Here is a 13,385-nt window from a genome sequence, read left to right as displayed (position 1 = left end):
CTGTTCACCGAGGGAGGGTGGGGCCCTCCTTTGAGGGCCTTGCTTTGAGAGGTTCGCCTGTGGGTTGTCTGAAGTAACGCACCTTCAAAAAGCCTTTTAATAGGCGTTAAGTTCGGCTGTTGGCTTTTGGGGGTTTGTTTATTTTTTTTTAATTCGGATTCAGTAGCTGTTGTGCGAAGGGGCCCGGCTTATAAATGATGTACCGGCAAATCCTTGTCTTCGAGCGTCGTTAATATGCTTATGTAGCAGACGTGACCCTTAATTTTCAAGGCTTGAGAACTTCACGCTTCATACAGTAAAAGTGGTTGGAGAAGAAGTGGCACTAAACTACTTGCATTTAAGTACTGCTCCGTCTTTTATAAAAATTCTTTTATGCTAAAGTGCTTGAGTAGCTAGATCCTCCTTCCAGAAGAGTTCCACGGTAATCTGCTTTCAGACTGCTAAAAGGATTTCATCATCGCAGCTCGCAAAACGTGGGCTCTCTCTGGATCTGAGCTACTCCCCCAGTCCTAATTATGTATCCAGCTCAGAGTTATTTTCCTCCTTGCAAAAGCTACGGTAATCCAAAGCCTGTGTGAAATCACGCTGTCTCAATTGGCCTGCTAAGGACTCCTTGCTCCTTGAGGATGTTGTGGTCTGAGGCGGGTCCAGCTTGCACAGCTTGCACTTTTCTGGTCTATATTTGGAATTCTTACTGGTGTAGTTTCAGTGGTTCTTGAAAGCTAGATCCCAGCTGTGTGTTTAATTTTTGGTTTTGATTAAAATTAGCAAATCCTTGACAAAGGAGGAGGAAAAGCAGCTCATTACAGGAGATTTGGAAAATAAATATCCTTGAAAAGCAGTTTTCTGCTCACTCATCAGTAATTTTTATGCATTTTACAGTAGGTGACACAGCTTGCATTTTGTCTCTGGTGCAAATAAACAAATGAGTGTAAAAAACCTTTTCCTGAGAGCGTAACCTATATTATACAATAACTTAGGTTAGAAAGGACTTCTGGAAGTCATCTAGTCCAGCTTTCTGCTCAGAGCGGGTCCCACTCAAAACTGAATGAGGTTGCTGAGCACCTTTTTCAGTTGGGTTCCAGAAATTTCTGATGAGGGAGACTCCTCGGTCTCCGGGTGCAACTGTTCCAGCACATAAACGCTCGCACTGGGAAAATGTTTCCCCTTAGAGAAACAAGCTACAAGTTTGTCTTCTGAGCTGCAGTTTCTCCTGTTGCATTTTGTAGTTGTTGTCTCTTGTCCTTTCACTGTGCTCCTCTGAGGGGACCCTGTCGCTGTCCTCTGTGTAATAACCCTCTAGATAGTGAAGGACTTAGATCCCCTCTCCTTAGCCCTTCCCCACCTGGTCCCTCTGCCCCGCTCACCCTGCTCTGAACAAACCCAGCTCCCTCAGCTTCTCGTGCACCATGTGCGGCAGCCACCAGGCATGGTAGTCTGCCTTAGACCTTACCCGTTTTCTGTACTGGGGTGTCCACAGCTGGACACAGCACATCTGATGTGGCCTCATGATCACAGAATGGAGGGGATTTACTGCTACAGTTAGCCATGCTCATCACGGCATGCTGCCGAGCCTCACGCATGCCTGCTTCTTCCAGGAACGTACCTTGAGTGCTGTAACAGCCTTAGTTGATATCACCTGTTATCGCAAATGTACTTTTTTTTTTTTTAGAGTTCTTGCTCTGAAATGGACATCTTCAAGGCCATCACTCTGGGTACAGCAGTCAATCTCGTTGATGCGAATAAAGCACAGTTACAGCAAAGTTTACACTTTACTAGCTTGGCCCAAAGTATCTTTTATCAGTGCCATCCTTTTCAGTTTTTTCAACTGTTGTTCCCAATACATGAATCATGTATTTTCTGTCATCTGAAAATTTAATCTTGTTTCTAGACTAGCCAAGGAAAAGAGGGCTGTCTTTGAGCAAGATTTGCTGATTTGGGGGGCTTGTCTCTTGTATATACCAAAACCAGAGCAAAAAGGCTTTAGAACAGTGCGTGTGATTTAAAGGATTTTAAAAAAATCCATACATGCCATTTACCTAAGAACTGTTACTGGCAACAAAGCCGATTTGTGGCACCTAATGCCCACTTCAGTAGCCAGATGACCCAGTTGTCTAGCCTAGTTAAGCCTCCGGTGGCCTGTCTGTCTCAAAATTCTTTCTTCTAAGCTACAATTTAGAAATAAAGTGTTTTCAGGAGTTGTATCATTTCAACTGCTAATCTAGTTTGTAACCTCAAGTATTCTTTTTAACTGGTAGTTTTTCTACCCTCTTTTTTGTTGTTGTTATTTATTAACCAAAAAGCCTGTGCTGATGGGTGGGGGATTGGAGGTATTGAGCTTTCACAAAGGAATTGTCTATTTCAAGTGTTATTTTAAGCTGGGAGGACAAGCTGGGAAAAGATTGAATAGGGAAGGTAATGATCTGTGCAATTATGGTGAGTTTCTTATCAGTGGAAAATGTTATCTGCAGTGGTATCTTCCCAGTAGAAATCAATTACACTTAATTTCTTTCTTATACAGGAACGAGCTTTCGGTAGACAAAACTAAAAAAAAGAAGAGAAGAGAACTGACTGAGGAACAGAAGCAAGAAATTAAAGACGCCTTTGAGTTGTTTGATACAGACAAAGATAGAGCAATAAATTATCATGAATTAAAGGTAAAAGTTTTTTTCATTTAAACAATTTTATGGCAGATAATACATATCTGTTTCTTAGTGAGTTTTTAAGATGTTGGCTGTGTCTTTAAAAAATGCTCCATGTTCAAGATCTCTTGCTGGGCTGAAGGAGTGAGGATATTTGGAAAGAAAAAAAAGGAAATACTGGACTGGTGTAAGAATGAGCTTTTCTTCCTACGCTATATACTTGACACAGTAACAGAAGTGGCGTAGCATCCTGCATAACACTGGTCTGAATGCTCCCCAGGGTTTAGCTTGGACAGATGACTAAGTGGGAAAAGCTCTTGAAAAGCTGTTTGGTTCTTTTTAAAGGCGGCACTGTATAATCTAAAGCTTGATGTTGTGAAAATCCACAGGTTTCAGAGGCTTAGGTAAAAGATGTAAATCAAATTTGTAAAACCCTTCACTACAAGCCAAAGCTTACCCACTTGCATTTTTCAACAGGGAGCCTATGGATTGTAGGAATGAGGTACGCTATTTGCTGTGCGTAAGGGAGGCTCAGTAGCTTACCTTCCCCAAAAAGGCTTCTCCTGTTGATAACTACTGGCAAATGGAGGCTAGGATGGCAGTCTTTCCTAGTGAGTCCTCCCGTCTGGAAGTCGCTAGAAATAGTCATGAAGTTTATTAAAGTCTCTTTAAATCTTTTAGGAATTTTTATTCTAATTATACTGCATCAAGAACAAAAAGTGGCTTTGGAAAGGCCAATGTTTCTGTCATGTATTGGGTGATATTCTTTTGGGAGGGAATACCTAATCCAACCTGCTGGCTCAACATTCTGGCTCTACCAAGTAACTCAAAGAGGGGAGAGAAGAAAAAAAAATAATTCTTATTTTTACTTTAATTGCTGTTACAGGAATGTCTTAGGTATAGCGATTCCCTGCTCTTTATTTCAGAGTTCAGGTATTTTATCTTTGCTGGAAGCCACAGTGAGTGGGGTAGTACTGGGGACTGTTTCGGGACTCTTAATATGCTTTTTCCAATTATGGTATGCTTTGAATTCCCAGCTGTAATGATTACTTGCAAAGCTGTTTCTTAGCTGTCTAATTAAATATTGTGGCCCGGAAGATAATAGTATGGAAGAACAGAAGTACATAAAGAACTATCTCCTTCTCTACAAAATCAGCATATAGCATAGATTTTTGAATGGCTACATACAATAGGATTGTGGTTTTCCACTTCTGGTTTAGTGTATGTTCATCAGGTTGGAGGAAGTTAAGGTAGTGTGTGCTGAGAAACTGCTATCTCAGTTGAAATGGGAAACTAAATGTGTACTCCTAACCTAATGGAAAAATAAAAAATAGGTTGCTTTATGTTGTTCACTGGGAAAGCAGTAAAGTCACTTGTAAGAGGACTTGTAAACCCATGAACATATATACACTTAGTATGAATACTGAAGAAGAATAATTTGAAGAATGATTTTCAGTTTTACCTTCGAAAAAGGGTCAGTACTTGAAATGTTTTTGGAAGTGAGGAAACTAAATCTCCTTGTTCCAAGAAGCATTTGGTCCAGTCTGTAAAATCCCTGAAAATGCAAAGGCTAGTTCTTTCACTGTAGCTTGATGTTCCATTTGCTAATAGTAGTTTTAAGCGATTTTTATATCCAAAGTTTTTCTCCTTTTATTAATTTTATTTACTGTTGTTGCTAAACCACTGATACGCACCTTCTGTCTTGGGCAAGAAGGTAATTACTGAAAATAAAAATAAATCTGTTAAATCCGTATTTTAATCTTCATCTATGGTTGCACTTCCATTTTATTCCAAAAGGTGGCAATGAGAGCCTTGGGTTTTGATGTGAAAAAAGCTGATGTACTGAAAATACTTAAAGATTATGATCGAGAAGCGACAGGCAAGATCACCTTTGAAGATTTTAATGAAGTTGGTATGTGTTTGATTGTGTACCTTTAGAGAAATTTAGCATATAGTAGTGACTACAATTTGGAAGCAGTACGTTGTGTACTTTTTCAGTTATCTAGTACCATTAAGAAACAGAAATGGGAGATATCATTTCATATTTTTCTTAATAAAAGTCAATAGTGGAGGAAAATAAATCTTTGTATTCTGCATACTCAGTTTGATATGTAGAGATTAATGATAGCCACAGTATAAAAGGAAATAGTATACACAGTCCTAATCTTTTTCAAACTAACACAAAGGAATAAATGCTAACTTAAAATGTAGATATTCTTGTGTTGTTTATGGATTTTGTGAGATTCTCCTTCCTGCTGTGGAAAAAGTATTTGGCATTGAATTTCATGGGAAGGAGTGTATACACAGGCAAACTGTAAACTGAATACAGACTTCATATATACCAAAGATAAGAGAAATTGAAGCAGATGTTAAATATTGTACTTCAGGGATTTTCAACTGTTAATAAAAACAGTGGCATTTCATTAAACTGTTTCATCTGAAGATTGTGCATTGTGCAGTTTGACATACTTTGAGTATGTAGTGATCTGCAGAATTTTTAAAGATTAGAGTTTAAGTTTCTTTGAAGATTTTTTTTTTTTTGGTTGTTACACATAACTTATACTTTTGCATACAATTTGTGTTTACTAAAAAAATAAGCTGTGTGGGATTTCTCCATTTATGGCTTTATATCTCTATTTCATTATTCCAATCCATGTGTTCAAGGTATTAGATTTCTGTAATTTTTCTGGGGAAAAAAAAAAACCAATCCCCAGTATAGTACATGTGTATTTCCTCTTGGCTACGAATAACAATCTACTTAATGTGGTAAAACAGCTAATGATTGAAATGTGGCAAATTTTAATGATTTAACAAGTTGGGATTGGACAAAATATGTAGTTAATGACAGATAATATTTTCGTAGTTGTATGCTGGGTTAAAGCAAATTATAGGTCAGAAAAGAACCAAAAATAAAGTCTATGGGGAAATACACGTGCTCAATCCTGATTTAATTTAAAATAAATTAAAAAAAGTAAACAGAGTATTGATTTTATAGCAATAATAATAAGTGCATCATTATGCTATAATATTATATAATTGAATATACTTTAATTACTGTGTAATTCTTTCTTAATTCCTGATGTTTAGTCCTGTCATTGTTCATTCTTTCCTGATTCTGTCCTGGCTATCAATATGGGCAGTCAAAAAGTGCTGTGAGATGCTAGGAAAATTCTTGTAGAAAGTACAATATCTACTTGGGAGGCGATCGAACCTGTCCCGAAACTTGAATTGGGTTTGAGTACTGCTATGACGCAGTATGACCTTGACACAGAATTAAACATAATACCACTTCTAGCAGAAAGATCAGGGAGTTAGAGAAAATAGGTTATAGAAGCTTTAATTGTGAAGAGCTGCTGAATATAGCTAAGCAATTCTTGAGCCATCAATTTTTCATAGTTTAATGTTATTTATGGTTTTAGATGTAGGAATGGCCCATCTGAAATGTATACAGATGCAATTACATTTTGTCTTGTTTCGTACAATAATGTTACCTATGGTATTTAGAGACATAGTGTTTTATTGTTCTTCAGCTAACATTGCGGTTGTCTTCTTGCCACGGCAGGTAGAATTTTTAAATGATGTAATACTGTCATGCAGCGTAGTTGTTTTAAATGAAAATACTTAAATTTAATATAAACCTGAGGGATTTATGTAGACATATAAACTTCATTGCTGCAGTGAGCTTATATGAGCTTGAATCTAATTTTTTCCTGTCAAGTTCACTAAGGCAGAGCAGGCGTTCCATCTGCAGGCAGTAGCAGATGCTAAGTGGTTCTCTACGCACAAATGGGGTTGATGTGTTTTTAATGGCTTGATGAAAGTCATAAATAGCAAGCCCTGTAATACAAGACTAGCAGGTACAAAGATGTGAAGATATTTACAGTTGGTTCCAGAAATGTCTGAAATAATTACTAGAAGAATATTTTATGTGGCAAGTTTGTCTTTTCTGTTACAGAAACTGACAAATTGTTGTGATAAAAGGAATAATAAAAGACTGATGAATCCTTTCAGAATTAACATCTTGTAGTTCATAGCAGTGCCCTTTTCATAACCCCTGGGCTTAGGTTTTTTGTGTCTAAAAGAGAGGTTCCCTGTGAATGTTTTTCATTACTCAGTGGTTCAATGGTCTCTCCAAGTCAAAATTCTATCCTGATCAAAACATATAAAATAAAAAAACTCACGTCTTCATCTGTCAGAACTGATGTTTTTTTTCTGAAAGGTAAGTTTGGAACAGAGGAGGCATGTGTATACTTGTAATTCCTTTTGAAAGGTGCGTTGAAAGCGTGACTGTGTCTAAATTGCCGTGTAGCTTTCCACTGCAACAGGTATGTCCCAAAGAGAAACTCAGCTTGGGAAAAGAGAGAAAAGAAAGAAAGGTCAGATAACAGCCAAACAAATATGCATGTTGAATTGAAACATATAAAAATGAAAGAAAGGGTGAAATCGGAAGTGTATGTTCTTCGTATTGCCTCAATCTGCTAAGGTCATTCTGAGTTTACCCTTCAGAATTTTTTAGTCTAACTTAAGTATCCTTCTTACAGTGACAGACTGGATATTGGACAGAGACCCACAAGAAGAAATACTCAAGGCATTCAAATTGTTTGATGATGATGACTCTGGTAAAATAAGTCTGAGAAACCTGCGCCGGGTTGCTAGAGAATTGGGTGAAAATATGTCTGATGAAGAACTACGGGCTATGATTGAAGAATTTGATAAGGATGGAGATGGAGAAAGTATGTGTTAGCAAAGAAAACCCCATATAGTCTGTTCTTAATTTTCTCCCCTTTTTAAATGTGCTTTTGTTGTGAAAATGTCCTCTTTGGTTTCCTTCTAGATAACTTTCAGCTCAAACTTAATTTAGCTTACAAATAGTGGAAATTGTTATTTTCGACTAGTCCTGGAATCATATCTTGGCATTTATAAATCAAGTTAATTTCTCAAGTTGATTCACCACTAACTTTTATTCAACCATTGTCTATTTAAAGATTGGTGAAAGTGTAGTTGAAGGTGGAAGTAATTGAACTGGTACATGGGAGATTCCATGTACCTACATTACAGTTTTATTTCCTTATAAATCAGTAAAAGGATTAAAGTGCTAAGAGAAACTCTTTCAATCGCCTAGTCAATATTTCTTAAGTGGTGATGTGTCACTGTTGTGATTTCAGCATGTTAGTCAGACATGGAGTATTAAGCTAATAAATCATGCTGGATGCACCCTGGGTCTGTTGCAGGATCAGCTTCGATGGGTCTTTAACATACTCTGAACCTCAGAGTGCTGAAGAGCGTAGTGTGAAAAATGGCTCTGCACAATTGACAAGGTCCATACAGAGTGGGCTGCAGAAGGATTTTATTAGCTAGATAAAGAATGAATTAACAAATCCAGTTTGATACTATGCTTATTAAGTCTTCGTGAACACTGAAACTTTGTTTATTTTCATTAGCTTGAAAACATCCTTATGTTTACACCAGAATCCTTAATACCTGAATTTCAGGGACTGCTCGCTTGAGACCATGTACATAAACGCTGCATTTTTTAACAGTCATCAAAACCTACTTTGGAGTTTTTCTTTCTGGGTGGTGACTCGTGTCTGAGATTTCACTAGTGGTTCATCAACTTTCCCAGTTACAATAGTATTTCTACTTGTGAGCCGCCGTGTCCGTTGGACTCAAAACTCTCACTACTGGTGAAAAAAAACCTGCGTTGTCAGCCTTGTGACAGACACTCCTGCTCTCTGTGCTCTTTGAGATAGATGGTATTCCACACTTGGGAATACAATTACTCAAGTACTGAAACAACCCCTTTTCTTTCAAAAGGAAGAGCAGGACATTTAAAGATGGTCAGTGGTGTGGAAATGCGAGCCTTTTGTTCCATTGTAGTGGTGTAAATACGGAGACTGGAGGCAAAGATAGTGAAAGGTCAGTGAATCGACTGTCAGAAGAGTATTAATGTTGACACTGTTATTACCAAAGTAAGTGTTGGGAAAAATGTGATTTCTTTCCTTTTGGAACTATTGTTTTCTGATATCTTTCTGTGGTTTGAGGCCATGGTTCCTTAACAAATCTGTGCTGTATAATTCTGATGTTCCTCCATGCTCCCAGCTGCGTCTTCCCACCCGTTTCTTGCACTGGCAGTATCTGATCCCACAGGTGAGGTGTTTAGGGGAGCTAAGCCAGGAGAAAACTATTCATTTACGTTTTTAAGTGTTGTTTTTCTTGCTACTTAGATCCCTGAACTGTCTCACTGCTTGATCAGATTTTCTCAGAGCTGCATCCTGAGAAAATGGATTTTGTTTTCTCTCAGCGTTTCCTATAGGATAATTGAAGCAGGTCAGTATAGTGAAAGCTGCAAATCCTGTTTTCAGGCACCTATCTGTGTGCAGTGACACACAAGATTGCAGCTGTGAATTCTGGTAGACAATAGGATACCTATTTACTTCCTTTTCAGTAGCTGTATGGCAGGCAAGGAATGATGCCTGTTTTCTCAATCCATTAGATTGATTGCTAGTCTAGGTAGATACTTTAATTTTGAGCTTGTTTTGCTTTTAAAAGGAAGAGTTGTAAGGACATTGCATTGCTAGCTTTACTTTTTTTTAAGATTCATTTTATTTTTTCTTTTTTGGAAGGTGCAGCTGTAGAGGTGAGTGAGAGTAGAATCCATCTGCAAGCACATTTTGTGCTGTGTTGCTCTCCTGGAGCTGCCAACTGAGATGTCAGAGTCAAGGATGGTTTTTTGTCATGTGGCTATTTGGTCACTACAGATTGAATGTAGACCATTAGCTCCTTTCAGGAAGGTTACTGAGTCATAATTATTTTGGGTCAGTGCTACATTTCTGAATTGAAATTGATCACCTAAGAGTGGGGTGGTCTTACTCATTCATCCATTCATTCTCTTTGTTAGAGCAGTCAAGCACGAGATCGAATATGGAAGATTGACAGTATAATGTTTGTATATGGTGCTGTTTACACTTAAGGTTCTGTGTGTTTTCTTTAAAGAAAACTGATGCTGTTTCTAGCTTTTTAAGATTCATTCTGAAAAAGTAAATAATCCTGTGAATCACTTTTCCATTTAACTTCAAACATCTGGGTCATGTAGCAAAATCTTGCTGCCATCTATTTCTCCTTCTCCTCCTGCCAGAAAAAAATATCTGAAACTGTTAGTTGGTAGCATTTTTAATTGATACTTCAAATACAGGAATAATACCACTTGTGGTTTAACACCCTTCGTATATTTGAGAGATTGTTTTGCTCATCGTGAAATAAGGTCTGTTGTGTGATACCCAGGCTACTTGAACCCTTGTGTTTCTAGCAAAACGACTGAGCTGTACTGGTGCACTGTACATAAGTTTCTGTAGAAGAAAGTGTGTTTGACATATTTCTGTCTGCCTTAAAAGCGTAAATAGTCTTATTTTCGTATTCCTGGTCTTAGGAACGATTTCTGTTTTGGAGTATGACTATTTTTAGAAACTCCACGCTGTCAGTTCATGTAGTTTTTGTCATCTTGTGTCGATGCGTCTGTAGGAAACACGATCCAGTCTTAGGTCTCAGATTTTGGCACAGAATTAGAAAAATTAGAAAAAAGCCACCACTGAAATAATATGCTCCTTTAACTCTCCAGAGTCTAAATCAACATTTTCTTTATATTAGCCGTTATACTAATTTGTTCTTTTATGATCATTTATGTCATGGAATTGAGGGAAATCTAATGATGGGAAAGACACTGATTGCTTCTGATTTCATTGTACTTAGCTTGTGAACAGATCCTAAATCTGAGGAGGATTAACTGGGTTACTGGGAATTGTAACTACGCTTCTCTTTGCAGTTTATTTGAATGTTACAAAATTTGTTTGTCATTGTAATACCGTATTTCCACTTTGCAGGATTGTTTAACAAAGATGTTTTAAGCCAGAGAATATTTTGGGGAGGATGTTTGTATTTGTGTTGTTATTGTGCTGTTACTGTGATAAAGCTGTGGAAATGCTTTTTAAAGTCATACGGACAACATAGTGCTTATGTGTAGTAGAACATGATGTAGCTATATGATGGACTGATATTTCAGAGTATAGGGTCCTCAGCTAGACTAGATCTACTTGTTTCATATTTTTTGACATGTGTCGCAACAGGGCAGATTTAGGTTTATTTTTTTAATTCCGTAACATAGTTGAATTTGTATAATTTTCTTCTGGCTGTAAATGTAGCTCTTATTTTGCAGTGCTTTGTTTAGGAATAGCTTGGGCACACTGGCTGGGACAGATAATTGTCAGGGAGAATTCTTCATACATGTCTGGTCTTTTCCATACCACTGACGTACTCTAATCATTCCCCACTACAGTAATTAGTTGCAGAGTGAACATGTTCATTGGTTAACTCTTTTACAGTGGCTCTGTCTTAACATATGAGTAAGGTCAATAGCTCAGGTATAAGTGCAGCAAAATAATTAATGACTGCTAATTAATTTATTATTACGACTTGATTTCTTCAAGTACATTTGCGTAAAATTTCTGTTAATTATAACTGAAGAATGAAGAAAGTTCAGATGGGGAAAAGCTTGTCAAAAGTCCATTTTAATTCTAGCTAATTTATGGAATCATTAGTAAATGATCTTAAAATTCATCTTGTATTTGGCAAGCGCTACAGATTTGAGGGAGAGAGGAATAGCATGGTTTGGGCTTGGGGGGCGGTTTGGACATAAATGTCTGAATCATGATTTTAAGAATAAAACTGAATTTGATTGTAACTGGATCTGCAGTATTGTTGCTTGAGAAGCACTTATTGAATAAAATTTATGTATAATTTTTAACATTTTTATAAATCTTAAAAAATCCTAATAATGTATTATGTTTTTGCATAGCCATCTTTTTACATACTTTTCTCAGTGTTTTTTTCTATCTTGTTTTACTTTGAAAATATTTTTACTTTCATAATTAGAAATAATAGCTTGTTATATACAAGCTAGATTCTGGCTTAAGTATTCCACATAATTAAGCTCGCATTCTAACTTCTCCTTTTACGTGAAGAAAAGAAGTGCAAAATCTCTGTTGTTCTAGAAGCAAAAAATCCAAACTTGTAAACCCTGATTAGTAATGGATCAGACACAATGAATACTAACTGGGAAACCTTTAAGTAAAAAGTACTGTACAGATATGCATTAGTTTATTTTATGGTTTATGGATGTTTGCGGTTTGTCTAACAATTTTCTCTTTTTCTGCAGTCAATCAAGAAGAGTTCATTGCTATTATGACGGGCGATATTTAGCATTAGAAGAAAAGAAATGAACTCAGCACAAAAGGGAGGAATCATTGGCAGCTTCCATTTCAATGTTTTGTACTTCCTTTCAATTCTGTAGCTGGCGTGATGCAGAAAATTACTTTCATCACAGGACCAAAATAAAAACAGGTTATATGCACTGATAGTTCAGTACTTTGTATCATTAAATATTATCACTAGAATAATTGATACATCATTTTAGAACAAGTATGTAATGCTGCATTTCAGAATGTTCGAGTAGTCATTTGTAAAATAGCTTTGTATAAGATTTCTAAATTGTATCATATTATAAGAACCTTTTGAGGTTGACTTTGTGTTAGCATTAGCTGTGGCCTTAGTTTTGATACATAAGGTTTGACAAACTTCCATTTTAATAAAATGTTCTTTACTATTGCTACTTGTAAGTCTTATTTTTGTAGTTTAATCTGAACTAGACTATAATGTAAAATCCTTCAGAGAAAATAATTTTTTTTCATTTATAGGCTTGTACTTCCGCTGTTCTAGATGAATGGTAACATTAAATAAGCAAGCATTTGCATCTTCAAAGATGCAGTTTTTTAACTCTGTATTACCCCTGTGTGATAGCAAAGGGCAGGCCACTATGCATGATGATAAACTGTATCAAAAATGTGCTTAAATCATCCAGATGTCAGCCAGCAGCTCTCTTTTCAGTATCTACAGCTCTGATAGCTGTGGAGACAATGACAACTGTTTATGATGAGTAGATGCTCTTTCTGCAGTATCTAGTTAGACGAAAAGCATCAGGGAATGAACTTTTGAAGTAGTTGAAGAGACTGTATTTCTAGTTTGCCAGATGTCTTCCAGGAGAGTTCTTGTGAGTTGATCTTCCAGATTTCCTGTATATTAGTTGTAGTTTCTTCTTTTTAAACTTTGCTCTCCTTATATATCAAAAAATGTAACTTTAAATCTTGATTAATCCTGTGTTCATCTTTATTGTCAGAAAAGCAGCTGCTTTTTAACTCAATAATCCTGGGGTCATGAACAGGTTTGCCCTGCACAAACAGTCAGAGCTTGGAATTTATTGAAGACAGAAGTTAAGGTCATCAAAGTTAATAGATTTTTCCTATTATTTTTCAAGTGTGTATTGTAACATTCTTACCTGTGAAATACTGTGTTGCTCTCTATTAAAGCCATCAATACCAGTCCATTCATAGAGAAGGTTATAGCAATTCAAAGTGACTAGCAGTGGCTCTGTATAACTGATCAAGTATTATGAACAGACACCTCATGTAGAACCCCAGTGGGGTACGTGGCCATCAGCTGAGATTTCTGTGCTGGATTACTCTCATTCAGAGAGACGTCTTTTGAACAGCTTTTGCTAGGAAAGGACATTCTTCCTGTTGAGATGTTTTCATTTTGATTTTTTTCAAAATTAATTATGAAAATATAATGGCAAAAAATGGCAAGGATCAAATTAATATGAAATTTGTGGGAGTGAAGGAGTAATTGGTATTTGCC

General features: G+C 36.7%; 1 protein-coding gene across 1 annotated transcript in view; it reads left to right on the top strand.

Moving 5' to 3' along the window:
* Positions 1–12,301, top strand: part of CETN3 (centrin, EF-hand protein, 3) — a 14,899-nt gene extending 2,598 nt beyond the window's left edge. Inside the window, exons 2-5 of the mRNA XM_009330312.1 lie at positions 2,522–2,657; positions 4,440–4,554; positions 7,184–7,375; positions 11,851–12,301. Coding sequence (XP_009328587.1) covers positions 2,522–2,657; positions 4,440–4,554; positions 7,184–7,375; positions 11,851–11,894 — 487 coding nt within the window. The 3' untranslated portion in view covers positions 11,895–12,301. The remainder of the gene's footprint in view (positions 1–2,521; positions 2,658–4,439; positions 4,555–7,183; positions 7,376–11,850) is intronic.
* Positions 12,302–13,385: the final 1,084 nt, after the last annotated feature.

The sequence above is a fragment of the Pygoscelis adeliae genome, unplaced genomic scaffold, assembly GCF_000699105.1.
Source record: "Pygoscelis adeliae isolate BGI_AS28 unplaced genomic scaffold, ASM69910v1 Scaffold178, whole genome shotgun sequence".
NCBI classification, from domain to species: domain Eukaryota; kingdom Metazoa; phylum Chordata; class Aves; order Sphenisciformes; family Spheniscidae; genus Pygoscelis; species Pygoscelis adeliae.
This window is presented reverse-complemented; position numbering and strand designations above follow the sequence as displayed.